This window comes from Poecilia reticulata, linkage group LG20 (assembly GCF_000633615.1).
Source record: "Poecilia reticulata strain Guanapo linkage group LG20, Guppy_female_1.0+MT, whole genome shotgun sequence".
Lineage (NCBI taxonomy): Eukaryota > Metazoa > Chordata > Actinopteri > Cyprinodontiformes > Poeciliidae > Poecilia > Poecilia reticulata.
In genome coordinates this window covers 3,454,236-3,475,927 of record NC_024350.1, presented here as the reverse complement: position 1 = coordinate 3,475,927, position 21,692 = coordinate 3,454,236, and the positions used below count along the sequence as shown (strand labels likewise).

Sequence of the window (21,692 nt, the reverse complement as noted above, 5' to 3'; positions counted from 1 at the left end):
AAGTCAAATAATAATATGAAAAAGATCTCACTTAAATGTTTCATGGTAATCAAAAAATACATTTTAAGATTAGCCGAATTCAACTTGAATAAATACAAAAAAATCTAAACCAACATGTCAAAAAGTAATTGTATCCTTGTTAAATCCTGGATTAACTTTCATTAACCAATTTTGAGTTCAAATGTACCTAGCAGATCCAGGCTTGATTCCTGTCAGAGCTGTTGAATGAAGTAAACGCTTGGACAGAGTGTCTGAGAACAGAAAGTAGAGTAAAAAAAACAAAAAAATACACGATGATTAAAGGCCTGGCTTGCCTCAGTCGAGGTCAGTGTTTAATAAAAACAGCATCCATACCAGAGATTCAAGGTAAAACACATTGGTGTTTTTCTTGCCTTGACACAGCTGACCAAATAGGACACAAATCTCCATCTTGAAAGCGTCCCGGCGACCCCCAAGACATCCCAACATTGTCAAACAGGGTGGTAGTGCTGTAATCTGAGGGTGCTGTGATTCTTTAGGATATTGAGGACTTGTAACGGAAACCATCAATGTTTCTCTCTAGAAAATCCTGAAGGAGAACGACCAGTCACCGGTTTATCCTAAACTCAAATGAATTTGATGTTATGCAGCCTGATAAAGATTCAATCAAACCGCTGTAGGTTCAAAGCGAAAGACTCGGAACTGGCCTTTTCAAAGTTTGGACCTGAATTCAATGATTGTCCTAAAACGCCTGCCATTATTTTTGGTATTAGAAAAGCTTATTTATTTACCGAGTCGATGCTTGTTGTAGATGTCTGAGAAAACACTGCTTCTCTCTTTAGAGAGCGGACAGATTAAGATTTATAAGCGTTTAGAAACTTCCTCATCCTGTCGTAAAACCAGCCCAGAAGCTTGTGTTGTGACAGAAAAACTGTTGTGAAATTAGTAAACTGACATGAAGCAGGAGCGAGTCCAAAAGAAATTTTCCCTGAGGAGAGGTGATAAAGTACAGGACTGCTAAAAAAAAAGAAAGAAAAAAAGAAAAAGATTAGATGAGTAGATGTTCAGAACTTTTAAAAAGTAATGCTTACATCAACGTCTCAACTTACTCTAAACCGTAATAACTTGTTTCATTGAAATCATGCATGTAGAGCCTGTTTGGCGTCACCGCTAAGTGTTTCAGTGAGATCAGGATTTGGGTTTTTGATTTGACTTGTCCATTATTTCCATCCTTGGAGGATTTACTGGTATTTGTTTGGGTTCTTGTTATGTTTCTAGGCCCAGCTCTGCTTCAAGTTTTAATTTGGTTCAGATAATGCCATTTTTTTTTTCTTTCTGAAAAACAGTGATGGTGAACCAGCTAAGTGCTGCACCATGACCCTTCCACCTCCATGCTTCCTGTATTCTGTACTTAGCTACAGTTAAACACTTCCTCTGATACTGATTTCCTAACAATTAAATTTCAGAATCATCTGTCTAAATAACAACATTCCATACATCCTGGTCTTCGTCAATGTTCTCTTTAGTAAATTTTTGTCTGGCATTCATGTTTTTTTTTCTCTTGGTATGTCTCACATAAAAGTTAAACTTATAGAGTCTTTCTGATTCTGTAAGCGCAGAATCAGAATCAACAAGAGCAGCAAAAGTCTGCCATAGGTCCCGTAGTAACAGTCTAACCATTCGCCAGCTTAGCAACTCAAATTAAGCATGAGGTCCTGATCAAGCATGAGATGTCTTCTTATAAAAAATCTAATTCTACTTGATCAGACTTGTAGGAACTTGCAGACTTGAACATTTGTGCACTTTTTTAACTTTAGCTTAATTTTAAATGGGCAGTATTATGTACTTGATACATAATACTGCCACTACTATATAGTGTCACTTTATATCACAATCAAAGTCACTATGTTCCCTTTAGTTGTTATAAAAATCTAATACATATCAAATATGACTTAAAACAAATTTCACTTTGGAATTTAACACCTTGAAATTGGGCCTCTGTCTCTTTAAGAAGCTCCTGCTCTTTCTGAAACTCCGCCTTCATGAAGTCATCACAGCATCACACCTCTAACACTGACAATGTTTTTACCAGCGTTGCACTGAGAAGTAGCTCGCAGTTCTGCCAGGTGTTTGCTAATTGCTGCTGACTAGTCTGAAGGAGCAGAGTGGGGGAGGGGTCGATACCCAGGCATTTTGCCCAGCTGAGTGGTTACTGTGGGAGATTAAAGGGTTTCTCAAACATGCATGAAAGAATCAAAGCAACACTACAGGTATGGTTTTGATGAGCAAATAATATTACAACCTAATTTAAAGCACAGAAAAGACGATTTTACATAATGCTGAACCTTTAAGCTTGCTCTGTTTGCTACATTATAGCTTCAGAGACCAAAAAAATTTTTGCCACAGCGTTAAATGTGGGTTATTAGATGAATGTCTAAAAATGACATTTCTAAACAGCTACTCTGACAAACCATAGTTGGCCCGACACAATTAAAACTCAACGGTAACAGCGTGGCGTGTCTTTAAAGGGAATACAATCATATTTGCATGATTGGCTTGATCCCGCTGCTTAGTTCCTCTGCTGGAAAGAGGCTATAGAATCTTCTTCGTCAGTCCAGGAGACTGGAAGAATTTACTGCTTGAATTTAAATTGTGCTGGAACAATGTAATTAAACTCCTGCTGTTTAATTCCAGCATTAGCGGCCACATCTCCTCCCCGCAGCAGGACGCTCAGTCAGAAAACTTTAATGTCTCAGCGTAGGTCCGAACTTGGGTAACTTCTCCTTTAAAAATTATACTGCAGCAATGACACAGTTTGGATGATAAGGTCAATGACCGTTATGTAGCTTTTAAAGACAGACAGAGGCACTTATTTCTATACATGACATTTTAAAAAAAGAATGCTGATCTGAGAACTAGAGTGCCTTCCCAGGACTGTAGCGAGAGTTAATTATTGTGAAAAGCAGTGACTTTGTCTGTGTTGAGCTTGAAATTGGGCCTCTGACTCTTAAAAAAAACCTAACTCCAACTGAAAATTGAAAATAGCAAACAGATAGCTTTTTTTCAGTTTTCATTTGGTCTTTTTGAAGTATGATCTGTGATTATCTAATTAAATACATTTTATAGACAGAATCAAATCAACCCATCTAAAATGTCATAATTAGTTTGTAGAGTCCTTTCATTCAGTATTACTCGACCGAATGCGTTTTGACGAGGCTGGATTCTTGGATTAAAAATACCTTTTGAAAAATTACAACCTTGAAGCAGGTATTTCACAAACCTTTCATTAAACCCAAATTTTCGTATTAGAATTATGTTTTAATTGGTTTGATGGAGTATTCTTATGTTAAATGTAATTATTTTATCCATTGCTGGAAGCAGATAATCTTAATTAACAGAAATAATAACTGTGTTTTTGTTTTTCACTGAAAGAGACAAACCATTCAATAAAAAATTATTGAATTTGAGTGACAGAATTAATTTTTATTTTTATTTTATTTAAACGTAACGCATTGTGTAATTTCAGCCTCTGAGTGTTGCTGTGTCTGTTTGTACCTGCAGACTATCGGCCCTAAGGAGGGCTGGCAGGTGTACAGCTCAGCCCAGGACGCTGACGGCCGCTGCATCTGCACCGTGGTCGCGCCGGAACAGAGCCTGTGCTCCAGAGATGCCAAAAGCAGACAGCTTCGACAGCTGCTGGAGAAGGTAAGCACGGTTACAAAAGGGATGTTTACCTCCCCCAGCGCGCCACGCACAGGCACACATACAGAAGCCTGAAATGCCTGCAAATGCCTGTTGGCGTTCTCATTTGTTGCAGTATCTCATAAATTGCGCACATTTAGAAAAACTTTTTTCATGAAGATGTCTACTTGGGGATTTTGAGTTATTTATAGATTCTGAAAGCATAGAATCTAGTCTTTCCAATGATGTCAAACACATGGAAATTAAAAAGAAAGAAGTTGATCTTTACTACCAAGTGTTATGTGCATTAAAAGCATTTAGGGCTATTTGTGATTTAGAAGCACAATTAAAGAAAACACTCGAGTTGCTTTAGCAGAAACAAAAAAAATCCTTTTTAGCACCATTAAATATAGAAATAATCCACCAAATTCTGTCAGTTGTAATTAATTTAATAATTATTAATTAAATAAAAATAATAGTAGCTGTAGATGTGTAAGCAGAGCATCACAAGCAAACAAATTCATAAAAACCAAAGAACAGTTCTCACTGATTTATCGGCCAGTCGATTTATTGGTGCCCATTTCCTTAATTTTGGTAGATTGGTGATTGACCAATTTTTACATGTGAAGCCGGTCTTATCCACTGATGTTATCAACCTCGGCAAAGGTCTAAAAATTAACCACTGTGCTTTTCTTTTCTCCCGTGAGAGGTTTTACTGACCAACTCCCGACCAGGTCATGTCTGCACATTTACAGTTAAAAATAGTCACCCCGTTGTTGCCAAATCAGCAACCTTCTTGATACATTGAGCAACATTTCAGGCAAAAAAAAAGATATTTTCCAAAATCAGAATCGTTAAGTTAGGCTTTTTAAAAGATCGGTAATTGGCGATTGACCAGAAAACTGCAATCGGTGCGCCCTTATTAAAGGGTTTGAATGCGTAGAATGTGGAGAAACCCATCTTTGGCATGTATTGCTAGCAGTAGGTAGCTTGCTCACCTAGCCTAGGGCATCTAATCCCACTGGCTTTCTGACTTGAAACTAGAAGGTGCTCAGCCCTGGCAAGATGTCATTCAAGCTCCAAGACAAAGCCAAACACAACATAATTCATCTGATCTAAGTCTTATTGACCATATCTAATGTGCAGAAAAACAAGTTTAGCTCACAAGAGTCCAAATTCATAACGTACCACTAAATTCTTGGCACATTCAGCAGCCACTAAAGCCAGAAATGCATACATAGAATTGGACAGGCATTCAGTGAAATTCGTTTTCAGTGCTTACAAGCAGAATGTCAACCAGTTGTCACATATTTATTTTTGAGCAAAGACGTATAGACCATTCAATGTACTTTACTTACCCTCAAACGCAATCTCGCTTACATCTACGGTGACACAGCTTGTTTTGACCTGACGCTAATAAACGTGGTAATCTGGTAGTACTGACTAAAACAGCTTGTGGAGACTGTGTATCATTTCTCAGGTTGCTGTCTTTGATCTTTTCCCCTGTACCTGAAATGTGATTCATAGAGTAAACACAGCCCTCTCTATTGTTTGGTGTGTAGTGACAAACGTCCAAAAGCTAGACCCGCCATGACCCCATGTTCATTAATCACCACCTCCCACACACAACAAGCCAACGCGTGAAAAACCTGCACACCTACACATAAAGAAATAGAAAAAGGTAATGGGAAACTGGCTAGCTCCAATACTTTCATAACATTTTAGAACCCTATAATAATCCCTAGCATATGAAAAATGCTACAAATAAGTAAATATATTCTCATGAATGCCTCAATTAAAATTTTTTTTGTGAAATACAATATGCGTGTGTTGTGTAAGCACACTATATCCATACGGCTTTATGTTGACTGCATACTGACTCTGACGGTCATTTTGACATCACAATATAATGCCAGCTATGTTGTGGAGAATAACACTGATTGACTGTAAATATTAAAATTGATCTTGCAGGGAAAAAAAATTATACATACACACACACATATATATTTATATATGTGTGTATATATATATATATATATATATCAATTTTAAAGTCTTAATTACGGTAAAATACTGGCAGCTGTGGTTACCAGAATTTCACCATATAAATATGAATTTTACCATAAATTTGAGGGTTTTTTTACAGTGTAGTGACAGTAGTTTGCTGCCATTTGTACAATGTATTGATTACATGCTATTAGCTCAGTCTGCGAACAGAGACTGTCTCGGGTCGTTGCTGACCTTGACCTTTTTCGTTTAAGGTGCAGAACATGTCTCAGTCCATTGAAGTGCTGAACCTGCGCACTCAGAGGGATTTCCAATATGTCATAAAGATGGAGAACCAGATGAAAGGCCTAAGGACCAAGTTCAGACAGGTTGAAGATGACAGGAAATCCATCATGGCCAAGAATTTCCAGGTACTCCAAAGCACTCTGTTATCACAGTGCTTTGTTTAAACCCCTGGGTTTACTTCACTTAGTTGCCTGGGTTGATTGTATTTCATTCAGATCTTGTTTTAGACCCTTTTTTTCCCACTACGAGTAGAAGAGATGGGTTTTGTTGGCTCTAGCAGCCTTTATTTGACCGTTGTCAGACAGGAAAGTGTGATGTGAGAGAAAGGAAGACATGTGGCAAAGGTCATCAGGCTGGGACGCGATCCTGTTGTGGCCACGTGAAGGACTAAGGCCTCTCCCGACTTGAGTTGTGCTTCAGCCCTGTTCCACCGACGCACCCCAGAAGAGACACTCTACACACTTTTTACACTGAACTTAAATCACTTTGGAGTCCTGGGCCTCAGGATTTCCTGCTTAGAATTTTTTGGGTCCAATTTTGACCCAAAATCAGTTAAGATGAGCCACTGCCAATACAAAGCCACAATGTTGAACCATATTAAAGGGGCAGCATCATCTGCTTTATAGGCAGATAGGGCAATTTTATAGCATAATCAAGTGACTATGTTAACATCAGTTATAAAATTACTGCATATATCAAATATGACTTAAAAGAAATTACTTTGTTCTATTGCTTTAAAAAGCTCCTGAAACTCCGCCTTCAAGAAGTTATCAAACATGGCTCCTCTATTAACCCTTTAACCCCTTTTACCAGCGTTGCACTGAGAAGTAGCTCCTATAACGGGTTCTGCTGATGCCCAATTCCACCAGGTGTTTGCTAATTGCTGCTGGCTAGTCTGAAGGAGCTGAGTATGGGAATCGTGGGGGAATTCTGCTGTGTGAGGCGGAAGTAACTCCAGGGAGGAACTTTGTCCTCGAAGGTGGGGCTAGGTCCGCCTGGGTGTTTTTGCCATGAGAGATTAAAATATTTCTGTAACATGTATGAAGGAATCAAAGCAACACTCCAGGTATATTTTCGATGAGGGAATAATGTTACAACATGATGTAAAGCTCAAAGAAGTCAATTTTACATAATACTGCCCTTTTAAAATAAAGTTGAAATGAATGGCATGTACATTCTTAAAACAACAGTGGTTTTAAAGTGCCGTAAAATCACAAATTTCAAGAGTATCATTTGATATAGATTGCTATTATTATTATTATTATTTTATCCCTCATAACTCAATGATTTCTGGACACTGTCTGTTTTTCTTCACAGTAAGAGATGTTTGGTCTCTTGCTCACACAGATTTTTTTAAGGAAAGCTAATTTTTTAACAGTGCTAAATCTGAAACTCATGCAGCAGCTTTATCCTGGCTCACTCAGCACATGCAACTGTTGTCTACAGAAAACTGCCATCTCACTCCTGCTGACAATATTTTCATGTGAAGCAGTTTACCATAGCGCTTTGCTAATTCTAAAGTGCTTGCTCTGTGTTTTGATATGACTCATTGATAAGTGCCCCCATAAAATAGAGTGGTACAAGCCTGTGTGATTGTTCCATTTCATTAATTCTATTGTTTGGCTTTCATGTTTGTAACATTTCATCATCAGTTTCTCAGATGTGCTCTGCACAGCTTGTGGGAAGAGGTGGGTGGAGTAGCCAAAAACGCATTTGTACTCAAGCAGAGGTAAAATGACTCATCTAAAAAGTTATTTGATTAAAAAGGCAACTTAATATCTTGTAACATCTGATTTAATTTGTGAAAATAAGGTTATCAAAAAACAAATATATAAACTTACTTAAAAAAGAGAACATTATGATAAAACAACAAATTCAAGCTAAGATAAACTCATTTTTAAATATTTTTCCTCCCAACATGAAATTCTGAATCCATTCTTACAGCAGGTAATAAAAATATGGTAGAACGGGACCAAAGTTCTTCCAGTGGTGTTATCTTCTTTTTACTTCGTATTCATTTGACCTCCAAATGGAACAGCAGACTCAGCAGAGCGAAAATGACAGGACAATGAAGCATGTGAACAAACAAGAAGTCTCACTTAAACACAAACTGTGTGTGTGTTTCTGTAGGCAGAAAGTGTACTAAAGTAAAAGTTACTTCATAATAACATTGTTCATGTAGAAGTAAAAAGTGTGGTGCTATAAAGCTACTTCTAGAAGTTTTCTCTAAATTTTACAGAAGAAAATATAGCTGAGTAAATGTAACAAGTTACTACCCTTCCCTTGAGCTAACAGGCTAACGGCTTTACCATGGTGGTAAAACCCATGGAAAAAGTTAAGACATCAGTATATATAAGTTACGATACTTATAATATACAGTATGATCTAATGATGTAACTCTGGTGTGTAGATTACCCTGGACAGCAGATGCTGGAGTACGATATAGTTAAAAGTTGCTTTTATGTCAAGTTATTTGGGGGGGGGGACTTTTTTTTTCTCCCAGAAAGCAAACATTCTACTCTTCTGTTGAAGGAGATGCTTTGATGTTAAACCCTGATGTAAAAACCAGAAGAAATTGTTGAAGTTTTTGTTGTTGATGGTTTTCTTTCCCTATAATTTTGTGAAAACGACTTGTTATGACTGTGGGACACAATCAACGAAAGATAATGTTAGGTGTCAGATTTTTGTCACAAAATGTTGGATTTCAGAACCATTCTTGACCTTCGTGGTGATTAGGTTTTCCTTTCTTAGTCACTGGAAGTATCAGAAGAAAAGTAATAAATAGTTTTGGAGTTTGTTCCTAGGTAATGTCTGGGAAATATCTCTTGTTCAACATCAGGTGTTTGCAACATTTACAATCCAGAAAGACATTTTTCTTACTACTCCCAAATAGATTTTGCCTTGAGCTGCAGAATCTACACTAGTGTTGGGAGGGAAAATTATTCTTCGCTTTAGATATCGGAACAGGTTTACAATGTTACTGCTCAAAGTTGTTAAGAGGCGCTGTGGAGAGCCTAAAGAATCAAACGCAACTCTGAAACCGCAGGTTGAGGACCTCGGGTTTTTGTTTTGTTCTGTTTGCTGCTTTGCTTTGTCTGTGCTGGATTTGTCATGCCGTTGTTTTACTAGTGCTGATCTCACTGCCCATTTCTGCCTCGATCTCCCGGTCATTGTTCTCCCAGTTCTGCTGCAGCACTTTTCTACCATTGTTCTGTTCTGTGACTTTTTCTTCTTTTTTTTATTTCCTGCAGTCCTTTGAGTTTTAGTGGTTCTCTTCAATAAGTTTTAAAAATACATCTTTTGCAAATGATCTATGACCTCAGTGTTGGTTCTCCAACTTAGTCCTCTGGTATTTACCTGTATGGAGATGCAGTTCAAGGTGCTTTACATGATGAATACATGCAAAAACACCAGAAACTTTATACAATCAACAATTGTTAAAACCAGTAACAGACATTGCATTTGTCAAGTGCCATCGTTAAAATTATCAGCCCACATCAAATATGTTGGTCAACGTTTAATTTATTATGAATGTAAAGGCAGCTCTTGAACTGATGGGTTTTCAGTCTAGATTTAAAGAATCTCAGTGTTTCAGCAGTTTTGCAGTTTCCTGGAAGTTTGTTCCAGATTTGTGGTGCATAGAAGCTGAATGCTGCTTCTCCATGTTTGGTTCTGGTTCAGAACCAGAACCAGAAGACCTGAGTGGTCTGGAAGGTTGCTATGACAACAGTAGATTTTTAATGTATTGTGGTGCTCAGTCATTTATAGACTTTAAAGTATTTTAAAGTCTTTAAAGTATTTTAAAGTCTATTCTCTGAGCTACAGGCAGCCAGAGGAAGGGCTGTAGAATGGGGGTGATGTGCTCTAAGTTCCTGGTTTTAGTCAGAATGCCAGCAGCAGCATTTTTGATCAACTGCAGCTGCCTGAATGTTTTTGGTTGTTGTTTTTAGGCAGGCCCGTGAAGACGCTGTTGCAGAAATCAATGCGACTAAAGATAAACACACGGATGAGTTTTTCTAGATCTTGCTGCGACTTCAGTCCTTCAGACCTGGAAACGTTTTTCAGGTGATAGAAGGCTGACTTCGAAACTGTAAAACTTTGTAACTTTGCATTTGTAGAAGATGTTGGCCGTAAACCTTCGAGTCACTGTAGCAGCAGACGCTTTTTGTTTTTCCCCTCCTCCCAGAAAATAGCCACGCTGTTCTGGCTTCACACATCCATCACGTCTTGAAGTAGGTTTTGATCCCATCAAACAGCACCATGTCTCCCTCCTGACTGCCTCTCCCGCCTCTCTCATCATCACGCCGTCTCCCATCATTTTGCCGCCGCTGCCACCATCCCTCTCCCCTCACCTCCACCACCTCAGGAGCTTAAGGACAAGATGGACGAGCTGAAGCCGTTGATCCCCGTGCTGGAGCAGTACAAGATGGACGCCGCTCTCATCTCCCAGTTCAAGGAGGAGATCAGGAACCTGTCAGTGGTGCTGACGGGCATCCAGGAAGAGATCGGGGCCTACGACTACGATGAACTGTACCAGCGGGTCCTGCGGCTGGACACCAGGCTGCGCAGCTGCATGGGCAAACTAAGTGAGTGCTGTTTATGTCCGCCTCTCCCCACTGGATTAAGTCAGAATTTTAATCATGTCTCAAGGAATCTGATATATTGTGAAACCTGCATGAGCTCAGCGTTATTCTGAAGTCTTATTAAAAAAAAAAGAAAAAGAAACAGCCCCGGCGTTGCACAGGAAAATGAATAACACCAGCAGAAGAAATATTACACGCAGCCAGAAGTTGTCAGAACCATACCTTCTCCTTACTCGTTTTTTATGCTGCCGGGTAGCATATAGAAAAATAACCATAGGGGACACATGAGTAAAAAGTATTGTCTACAGATTCATAAAGCTTCTTGTATGCAGCTGGTAAAACAAGAGTTGAACACCACAAGGGTTTTTCTCAGTTTAAATATTTTAACTTGGTGCAATTGACATAAAATTCAAACAATTGTCTGCAATGACTTAATACATGAAAAATAAATTAGTGGAGTTAGTCCACAAATGAAGTTGTGGGAATAACACAGGGAACTGAACATTTGCAGAATAGGCTACGTTGTTTTTTTGTTTTGTTTTGTTTTGGTCACGTGCATTGCTCAGGTCAGGTGTGATTTTTGACCCATTCACAGTCCATGCTATGATGTTCCCACCTAGAAACGTCACCTTGGCATGTGATTTTCAGGATGAAAATTTTCCTTACATATTTCCCTGTACTTCATTGACTATTGCAAGTCTTCTGTAGTAAAGTTTGAACAAGTTTCAGTATGATTTCTCTTCAGCAGTGGAGTCTTGTGCATTGATTGCACTGAAGTGCCATTCTACTGCGACAGAGATGCGAATCTGTCAGCAATTCCGAAACAATTTTTGATTCAGAAACAAATTTTTCTAGTCAAACGGTCTGGAGATTCTGTTTAAATGGTGTGACTGAGAGGAAAAGACATTGTAAACATACAGAACATTTATTTAAAACAGTTCTGTATGTTGGTGCACTGAATCAAATTGCATCCGTTTATATTTGGACAAAAATATGTTTCTGCATCAAACTCTGCAACTTAAGTTACCAGGATTACGTTAGCTTAGCCGCCTGGCTTTTTCTCAAATAAAAAAATATATCAAAGACTTATTCAAAATAACATTTGAATCATAGTGACTATACTCACAAATAACAGCATCAAAAATGTACAGCTAAAACGCATTTTAAAATACACATTTTGGGGGCATTTTGAATCAATTCAGAATTCCACGCACTCAGAATTGCGAATCTAATTTTTGCTGCGCCTGCATTCAGTTGATAGGTTTTTTTGCATATGTTGCCAGGTTATGTCCAGTCTGTCGCTGCACTGAAGCATTGTCTTCCTTTCAAAGAAATCCCAAGTGGTTAATGGTTAGCTCCCTCACTTTCACTCCAATGCGACAAAACAAGGCCAATCCGGTTCGCGCTCGTGTCGGCTTGTTTTAGATTGATGTCTTTTAACATCAAAATCTTCCACGATCTCTTGAAGGAGGCAATTAGGAGTAACATGTCCTCCCTTATCGCCTTCTAATGAGCAGAAAACGAAGCAGCTTGTGGTGTTAATCTTCTTCGACTGCAACCCCGCTTTTCCAGAGAAGTTTGTGATGCTATGAATTAGTCAGAAGTTCGGGGTCTGAATCACTAACTAACCCTGAGCTTTTTAAGGCTCTTGTTTTCTTCTGTTTAGGAGGAGGCAAGAGGGAAAAACCGCAGTTTTATTTAAGAGACGGTTGTTTTTGTACACGGTTTTGAACTAAGGACCAGCGCGGCTGCAATTTAAAAAAAACGGTGGAAATCCCGTGAACGCAGAGTAACTTTTAGATTCAAACAACAGTCGGACAATTAAGCTTTGGGTTAAATAAAGTATGCGGCTGTCGGTGCTATCTTAGTATGCACGGGGGGCACGCTCCCTGGCGACGCAGGCATGAAATTGGCTTGAGGAATCTAGTTAGAGACTGAAACCACCCCCAGAACATCTTATTGCTGCTTTTCTGTATCAACAGCATGTGGGAAATTAATGAAAATCACTGGACCCGTTACGATAAAGACATCTGGAACCCGGTTTGGGGCTTGGATGACGGATCCGCTTGCAGCAACCCGAAACAACAGGGTGAGTCATGATAAGATTGGGTTTGTTGTTTATTTGTTTGTTTCCCCCCCCTAAAGATCAGAGAGGAGAACGCTTGTGGAGTAGATTTAGATTTTTAACAGTAAGAGAAAGAGTGAAGCAGTGATTCTGGTTGAATCATTTTCTAGTTTTGGCTGTAATTTTCTGATATAATCATATAGAGAATTACCAATGATAATAGGTGATAGTGTCACAAATATATAGACCTAGAATTTTTCACATTTTGTCACACAACCACCTTACGTTAAAAAATTATGTGTTAGTCCAACACACACACACAAAAAGAATATTGATGGAAATTTTTTAATAATAGTCCTGGTACTTTTTCTAAGTAATGGACATTTACCAGTAACCAGTTGCTTGGTTGTCATGATGCTGTTTGTTCAGTAACCCTCCAGGAAACAAATAATTTTTGGAAACATTAAGACATTTATACATGCTGGCAATTTTGTTAGGTATTTGGTTTTTTTTACCCTTGAAATCGTGTCAGAGGCCTTCACAGAAAAAATGCATTTAAAGTGACATTCTGAAGCATTTGGATGCACTGGATTTTATTTAGAGGAATACGAGTAAATTGGGCCGAATACAAACGCGTGCTGCAGTTTATGCCCTGGATATTGGGATATGCAAAGAAACTTAAATACATTTTTCTTGTGAGAGAAGTAGTCTTCCATCACATGGATGACACTGGATTTATTTTGATGTATTACAGTAAAGTGAGCTGAAAACCGCAAACTATTTTCCTTCCAATTTATTATTATCCACTTCTTAAAGTTGGTCGATCACATAAAACCTTGTAAAATAAAAACTTTGTGGTGTTACCGTGAAAGAATTTGAAAGAGTGGAATTTTGTAGCCAGTCCCCGCAGAATCAGGTGCAACTCTAACTCATTCCTCCATCCTCTCTGACATAGGTCTGGTATATGGACAGTTACACCAACAGCAAGATTGTGCGCGAGTACAAGACGATAGACGACTTTGTGTCTGGAGTGGTCTCTCAAACCTACAGCCTCCCGTTTAAATGGGAGGGAACCAACCACATCGTCTACAACGGCTCGCTTTACTACAACAAGTACCAGAGCAACATAATCGTCAAGTACAACTTCGAGACGGGCACCGTTCTCGCCCAAAGAGCCCTGGAGTTTGCCGGCTTCCACAACATGTACCCGTACACCTGGGGGGGGTACTCCGACATCGACGTCATGGCTGACGAACTGGGAATGTGGGTCGTGTACGCCACCAATCAGAACGCCGGCAACGTTGTGATCTCACAGATAGACCCCGACACCCTGCAGGTGCTGAAGACGTGGAATACGGAGTACTCCAAGAGGAACGCTGGCGAATCGTTCATGATCTGCGGGACGCTGTATATCACCAACTCCCACCTGTCGGGAGCGAAGGTTTACTACGCGTACTCCACCAAGACGTCCAGCTACGAGTACATAGACATCCCGTTCCACAACCAGTACTTTCACATCTCCATGCTTGACTATAACGCCAGAGAGCGGGCGCTGTACGCCTGGAACAACGGACACCAAGTGATCTTTAATGTCACCCTGTTTCATGTCATAAAAACTGAAGACGACTCCTAAATGTGAAGCAACGAAGAAGAGTCACTGTTGGTGACACCAGGACCAGCCAATGAACTGTTTCCTTTCACCAGAGTTGAACTTTGCTATCTCTACTTGAACCTTTTGGATTTTCTGGCTCTGTATTCTTGAGCATGGACACCAGTGACTTTACAATAAAAATATAAAAAGCTTTTTTTTTAATAACTTTTCATTGCTGCTGATTAGTCTGGTATGCCTTATTTGCAGAATGTTGAGTTTTCCAGCCAAAAACTCGAATCTTTTGCATGAATGTCATAAACTTGTCCACTGTACTTTGCTAAAAACCTAGTTGATTTTGTTGCAAATCATTTTTTTTTCTTTTTTGCTTTCCAGTGTTTGCTTTGTTGGTATATTTAAAGTCTATTTAAAGTTGTATTTAATATTTGTAAGCAACCTGCCGGCTGTTCGCCACAATGTAAATGAGAAAACGCGGTTGAGCTTTTGTCAGGGATTGACCCTGTAAACTATTAATGACACGATGTCTCTGTGAAAGAAGAACGTTTGTATTTTTTATAAACTAAACCACTGAAGATTGTCTGTGCATTTTCATTAAAAGTGAATATTGTACATTTCATGAAAATATTTTTAAATGCTGAAAAAAAACTGATCTGATGAAGAGATAATAAAATCAAAAAAGGGAAACTAGATGATAAAGTTTGCAGTTTTTTTTAAGTATCACAGCAAAATTGAAGAAGAAACAATATTTCTTAAATTATGGGAGTCAAATATTTTTGAATTTCCTTAAAACCATGAGGTAAGTTTGGCATAAAAAAAGATATACTACACACCATAGCCATAGTGAAATATGGTGGAGTCGGCATCAAGGTCCGGAGTTATATGTCATTATATAAAACAAAACTTTTGGTTTGGGTGAATAAAATCAGAAACCATTTACTTTTTACTTAACTTCGTCAGGTTGGTTACTGCTAGAAAGCTAAAAAAGAAAAGTTATTACATTTTTTTGGCTTCTCACTAAATCCAACTATACGTTAAAACCAAGAAGGTTTTGCCAGTTTTTCCTACTTTTTCAAAAATTGGCTTAACCAAAAAAACAACAACATAGCTTTCTAATGGTCATAAAACCTGAAGAGATTTATGAATAAGAAATGTAGATCAGTATTTATTACCGCGTCATGATATGGTTCGACTCCAAGAAAAAAAAAAATTTAAACCTCAAGAAAACGTTCAACACAATATTAAATATTCAACAAAATTAAGCGAAAATGGAAACATTTGGTTTTTTAAAAAAAGGTGATATAAAACCTTATTTTTTTATCACAAAAAATGGTGATACATTTTGGTGTGTAAAAACATTTTTCAATGTTTTTACACATTTTACAAATGTGTAAAAACCTAGAAATTGTACTTGTTTTTGTATTAAGTCTGTTTGTCTGTAACAAACTAAAAACAAAACAATCATCAAACTCTTGTAACCTCCTAGAAAACATTTGGCTTCAAAATCTAGTTTCCACAGCTTCCAAATGTTTGTTTTCTTGACCCTGTTCCATCATTTTTGAAGAATCTTCCCCGTATCCCGTAAAAAATGGGGACATTTTTTCTTCTTCTTTTTTTGTCAAGCCAGTATGCAAATGTCCTCTGTCTGTTCGTGTTTACCTTCTACACAGCATGCCGACTTTCATGGAAATGTGGTTTTATTTTAGTTTATTCCAATCATGAAACCTGTTGCCTGTGCTCTTGCTAGATTGCATACAGAGGCAGCCTGGACATACAGTATTCATAATACACAGAGGATCAGGCCCAGCTATGAATACTGAGCACAACCTCTTTCACAGAGTCTCCTCCATGATGAATTTGCATGGCACAGATTACTTTTTTTTTTTTTTTTCCTGGAACATCAATGACTCAAAAGCACAACCGGACAACTTTCCCAAGAGAAAGAGCAACTAAATATGCAGCTGCATGCAACCAGCCCCTGATCAAAATGCCCTATTTTGTTTGCATAATATGCAATAGAGTTTAAGTTGGATTATTTTCCCTAATACATTAATTTATATACATGCTGAAATATACATGTACACCTCCACCGATATTTAGTTAAAATATTTAAGTTTTAGAAGAATCGATATTTTTTTAACAACAAAAATTGTGCGGTTTTTTTTTTTCTCCTCAGGAACATTTAGGTGATTATTAGAGCTCATCTCCGCACTGCAGTCCATGTGCACACTTTTAATCGTATATAATTTGGAAACAATTTGCAATAAGTTCAAAAGCTGTGAACTGAAGTCTTGTTTTCAGAGGTCAGCGGAGTTGAAGAAATAAGTCGATGCGTCATCAAAAGGTCAAAATCGATCTGACATTAGTAGTGCTGATGAGTGCAGGGCAATCAGCGCCGCAACGTCATTAGCTTTCCGAAAGCAGATCACGCTAAGCAGGTGCACACACCTCCATCGCTTCTTAATCCTTGGTCCTTATCTTTCGGGCCTGGACGGCTTCGCAAACCAAAATCAACGTGCAATTCAGACCGCCACTAAAACGCGGATGCTTCTAGAAGCCAAAGCATCCAGAGAAAACGCACAGCGGCGCCATGCTAGCTCCACACCGAAAGCCTCTGGCTGGGATATAAATCACTATAAATCACGAACCTTTTTTTTTTTTTTTTTTTTTTTTAAACAATGCGCCGCTTCGCCCTTCCTGCAGACGCCGTTTATGGTAAACAATGAACGGGAGTTGTGCCCAATAACTCAGGCGATGGCGGGGCTCGGAGTAATTTCTGAAGATGTCTCAGCCCCTTCTTTTTATCATAATAAGGGTAAAGATGAATGGATATGATGGCTGCGGTGATGACAGCATTTTTCAGAGAGCGGAGGAGGGATTTTCATGCACTCAGCATGAGGCTCTCTCTGAGGGCTCCAGACTTATCGTTTGGCATTTCCATCAGCCTGTGGTGGTGATAAGATGATGGAAGGATTTAAGGGAAAACTGTCATTTCTTCCGTCTCACTGCTGGCTTTCCGTCTTCGGCGACGTGTCTTTGGGCAGGATGTTTACTTCCCAGTGCTTGATGGTGAGTGTTGAATGTATGTCAGTGCTAATAAACACATTCTGTTTTTATTTGTGTATATACATGCTCACTTAGACATTTTGTCAGTTCTTAATAGGTAGAAGGTAAAAATGTGTACCACAAAAGTCCCATTAAGCTGCAGCTGAAACATACAAAAAAAAAACGTGATTTTCCATTAAAAAGTCTCCTCTATTTAATTTTTTTAATCAGATAAAGTCAGTCTGACAAACATTTGTTCTCTTTCCTTTTGCCTTTTTTTTTTTGTCATCAGTTCACCGTCTAGGGATCAATGCTACAAGTGCCACTCGGTAAAAGCCCATGCATCACCATTGTTTTCCAACTCTTCTACTTTAGAAAAAAAAACAGGGGGGGGAAAAAATCCCATCAGTGCGACCTAATTGAATCAAAGTGGCCCTGCGGAGAACCCCATTAGCATTGATTTTCCCACTCCTCCTCTACGAACACAGCATGTGGCGGTTTGGATGTCTGCCTGCTGAAAGCAGCTGATCCGAGTCTGTGTGTTTGACAACACTAATGTTTATCTGATCCCAGTAGCAGCTCCCGGATGTTTTCCCCGTTTTCTCGTTTCATCCTGCTTCCTGCTTCTTTCACACCTACCAAATTATAAAGCTCCCTTAATACTTAAACTATTCATTGCGATTAATTATTATTTTTCATGAATAAAGGAAGTGAACGTCAAAACATTGCTAAGATTAATTCAGTTGTATTATTATCTGAAAATTCCCCTTTGAGCCAGTTCAATTATGAAATTTGATCAAGCCAAAATGCCTCTTAAATCACTTCCTACTGGCAACTATTTAATGTGGACTATAACTTCAATATGCAACACTGCCGTAAATTATTAATTGCTAAACCAGGGTAAGCAGCACCATTCAAATCTAAAAAGTCAAGTTAACGTCTGTTAATACAGCGTTGTATCCTAGAAATGCTACGTTTAGACTGAGTGTCCTGAAAAGCTAAAATTAGCTAGTTGCCGCCATTTGGCTAGCTGTTAGCCTCACTACTTTTACACAAGTACTGTGGAAGTCAGCAGAAAAAGCCGAAAAAGTGATTTGAGTCTTGTTTAATTCTCAATGTCTTCCAACAAAAACCAAAAATCGAATCAATAACAACCGTTGGTGTCTTCACACCTCACCTTCTCCCCTTCACAATAAAAGCATACATTCTGGTGTGTAATTAATTGACCTGACCCAGAACTTTGTCATCACCATCTGACAAAAATAAATAAAAAAAATCATTTTTAATGACCCTAATAGTGATATTTTTACTCATTTTGCAGACAAATGCTTCTCAAGAAACAAAATAAATATTATTTAAAACAAAAAACAACAAAAGTCCATCTGACAGAGTTGACACTGCGTGACGGAGTTGACACAGAAGTGAAGGTGGTGACAAACTAGTGAATAAAATGAAAAACTTGGTACATGTGAAGTAACGCAATTTATGTAAAATACATTAAAATGAATTAATTGCACATTTAAGTGAGATTTGACAACAATTTCACTGAAAGAGTAAGAAAAACTCTGATGGATTGACATCTGACGGAGTTGACAAAAAGCCAAACTACCTCAATTTATATGATGTTATTCTGAAGGAGGCCATGTTGTAGCTCATCAGGTCCATGAAATCTTTACAGTAAACTAAAATTAAGCTTTTATTTCACAAAATTTCATCAAAGTTTTGTAAATTGTCAGTTATGGTGTTGACACATCATGGTTGTGACAAAAAACTTAGGAATAAAACAAGAAAAAAACTAAAGAATAACATGAGCTAACTAGCCCTCTTAGCAAAGGAAGAGAAAGGAAGAGGTCTTGGGGTCCTCAGAAGTTCTGGTGCCCCCCAATAATGCCTGATTTTTTTGCATTTTTTCATTTCTGACAGCATTGACAAAAACTAGGAACAAATTTCAATGGAGTTGGAAAATATATAAAAAAGATTTTTAATTCAATTTATTGATACCTTTATAATTATTTATATGACTCCTTGTACTTAATTGTCATAATATATAATTTTAGTATTTCTTTAATTGTTTTAAACTATTATAATGTATTGAGTTCTGCTCCTGGACAAGGGCTTTTACAGGCACCATCCACCGACTACAATGTTTAAAATAAAAAAATATTCAGCAAACTGGAAAATATTCATTGTTGTGCTCACATGACCCAGGTTAGTTTAGTCAGCTATTTAAAATATATATATATATTTTGTGTATATTTTATTCAAATTTTGTGCTTTATCCAAAGGACCTGTTTTGTCCCTATTCTCAAGAATCACTTTCTACAGAGCAAAACTTGTTAAAGTTGTTACCAGACTGAACTTTTTTCCTCCTTTTACTTGCAGTATTTTGGTATTCCATGACATAAATAATCTAAATTGTTCAATTTTAGCTACAGTTTTAGAGTTTATTTGAAATCTGTTTGCTATGTTTGTCATACTAAGCTAAAGCTACTTTGCATATTTTAATAATAAGACTATCATTCTGTAATTTTGTTTATTTAAAAATGCAGATCTAATACAATAAAATGACCAAATTATATTAAAAAAATAACTGTCAGGTTAAAATTCTGAAAAAGTTTTTTCCTTTTTTTTTTGCATCTTGACTGAGAAACACGAGATGTGCTGCATCAGGAAAACTAGACAACCAAACTGCTCTCACTGTTTGTGTGTTTGACAGCCAGGTCAGCAGAAATAACAGTGAAAAGAAAACAAGACATCCAGTCATTTTTCAGGTCAACTAAGTACAATCTCTCCACCATAATCAAAGCCAATTTCAGAAAGTATTCATGACGAAGACGCAAGTTTGGAAAAAAATGTTTTGTAAAGATAGAACCGTGAAAGGTTCAGAGTTGTGAGTTTAGCAGCAAGTAGCTGTGCCTGTTCATAAATACTCGCTGTTCATATTTCTTGATGCAGGTGGAGGGATCCGAGTCTGGGAACGGACCTGAGAATTTAAACGACAGCAGGTAGGACAGGTGAACTTTGGAGATAAAACCGTTAAGACACTTCTGTACTCCTGAGCAATTCTTTCAGAAGTTCAAATTTGGAAGAATTTGTTGACATCACACATATTAGTCTAGACACAGTAGTGAGAGTATCATGATGTGGGAATGTTTTCGATGATGTTGGTCTGTGGAAAATGTGAATGGGCTGGTTTAAATCGAAGCACTTTTCAAATTCAAATTTAATTCAAAATTTGAAAATACTTTATCGATCTTAAAGGGAAACTCAATATTTCAGCTACTTTTGCTCCGTTTCAACTGAAAAGTAGTTCAGACTAAATGTTAATTGACGTTACACTTTTCACTTCCTTCCACTGCACAGGTTTGCTCTGTTTGTGTTGATCTGCTGCTTTGTTGTCTGTTTTACATTTTAATTTTGAAGCCGCTCCATCTCCACCATAATGTCTGCTTCACTTAACTGAATGTAACCAATTTTCTTTACTCAGTAATGTATTTATCTACAGTGATTTCAGTTGTCACATTATATTTTTGCCAAGAAATTACGCATTTAGATTTTTTAAAATGGTCTCATCTACATGTAGCTCTATTTATGCAGCTTCTGTCAACATACTTTTTTTTTTTTTTAAATCAAGTGCTTCTTTTTCTATAAATCCCAGATTAGTGTGTCTTTCCACAATTCCTACTCTTTCAGTCTCTGGGTTACATAAACGATTCCTGAAATAAAAAAAACTCATCCCATTTTGTACAACAACAGAGCTCAGAGTTCATCATAGCTGAGGGGATAAATTGACGTTTTACTGTCGTTCCACTGAATTGACTCCGATGTGGAGCCGCTTTGTCTCAGCTAAATTAATGACCATTGCTGTGAAAAGTCATTTTGCCCACCTGCAGTATTGATTATGCTGTACCTGTCAATAATCTAATTGGGCTCATAATTAATTTCAAATTAATGCCATGCTGAATTAGGCCCATGAAACTAAGTGTCTCCACAGGATTTTCTTTTTTTCTTCTTCTTTTGCCATCTGCCCAAATTTGACTGCTCATCCATAAAATACAAACGTATTTATTTCAACGTTCTCTTCTGCTGTGCTTTAGCTCCACTGGTCTTCTGTTTAACTCTTTTTTTTCTTACGAACTTCTAACATAACTTCATACGGCTTTTTTTAAACAGGTGCTTTTATAACAAGTATAAATATCTTTTTAATAATCAGCCAGAAAATCCCAATCCATGCATTCCTAGTTTTAGGCAGTTTTTCAAAAATATCAATCATTTTTAGCATTGTTATAGTCATTTAGGAAGACTTTTGATGTAATATTCAATAGGGTAAAAAGATGTCTACAGATTTAGAGAGATTCTTCTTTTCATAGACCCAAGATATACAATAAGGTGTTGGAGGTACTTTCAAATTCCAGACTTTAACTCCATTAAAAATCTGTGA

The 21,692-nt window shown here is 37.7% G+C and overlaps 1 protein-coding gene across 1 annotated transcript in view; it reads left to right on the top strand.

Moving 5' to 3' along the window:
- olfm3a (olfactomedin 3a) overlaps window positions 1–14,405 on the top strand; it is a 38,157-nt gene extending 23,752 nt beyond the window's left edge. Inside the window, exons 2-6 of the mRNA XM_008438343.2 lie at window positions 3,541–3,684; window positions 5,922–6,077; window positions 10,319–10,538; window positions 12,518–12,624; window positions 13,556–14,405. Coding sequence (XP_008436565.1) covers window positions 3,541–3,684; window positions 5,922–6,077; window positions 10,319–10,538; window positions 12,518–12,624; window positions 13,556–14,233 — 1,305 coding nt within the window. The 3' untranslated portion in view covers window positions 14,234–14,405. The remainder of the gene's footprint in view (window positions 1–3,540; window positions 3,685–5,921; window positions 6,078–10,318; window positions 10,539–12,517; window positions 12,625–13,555) is intronic.
- Window positions 14,406–21,692: the final 7,287 nt, after the last annotated feature.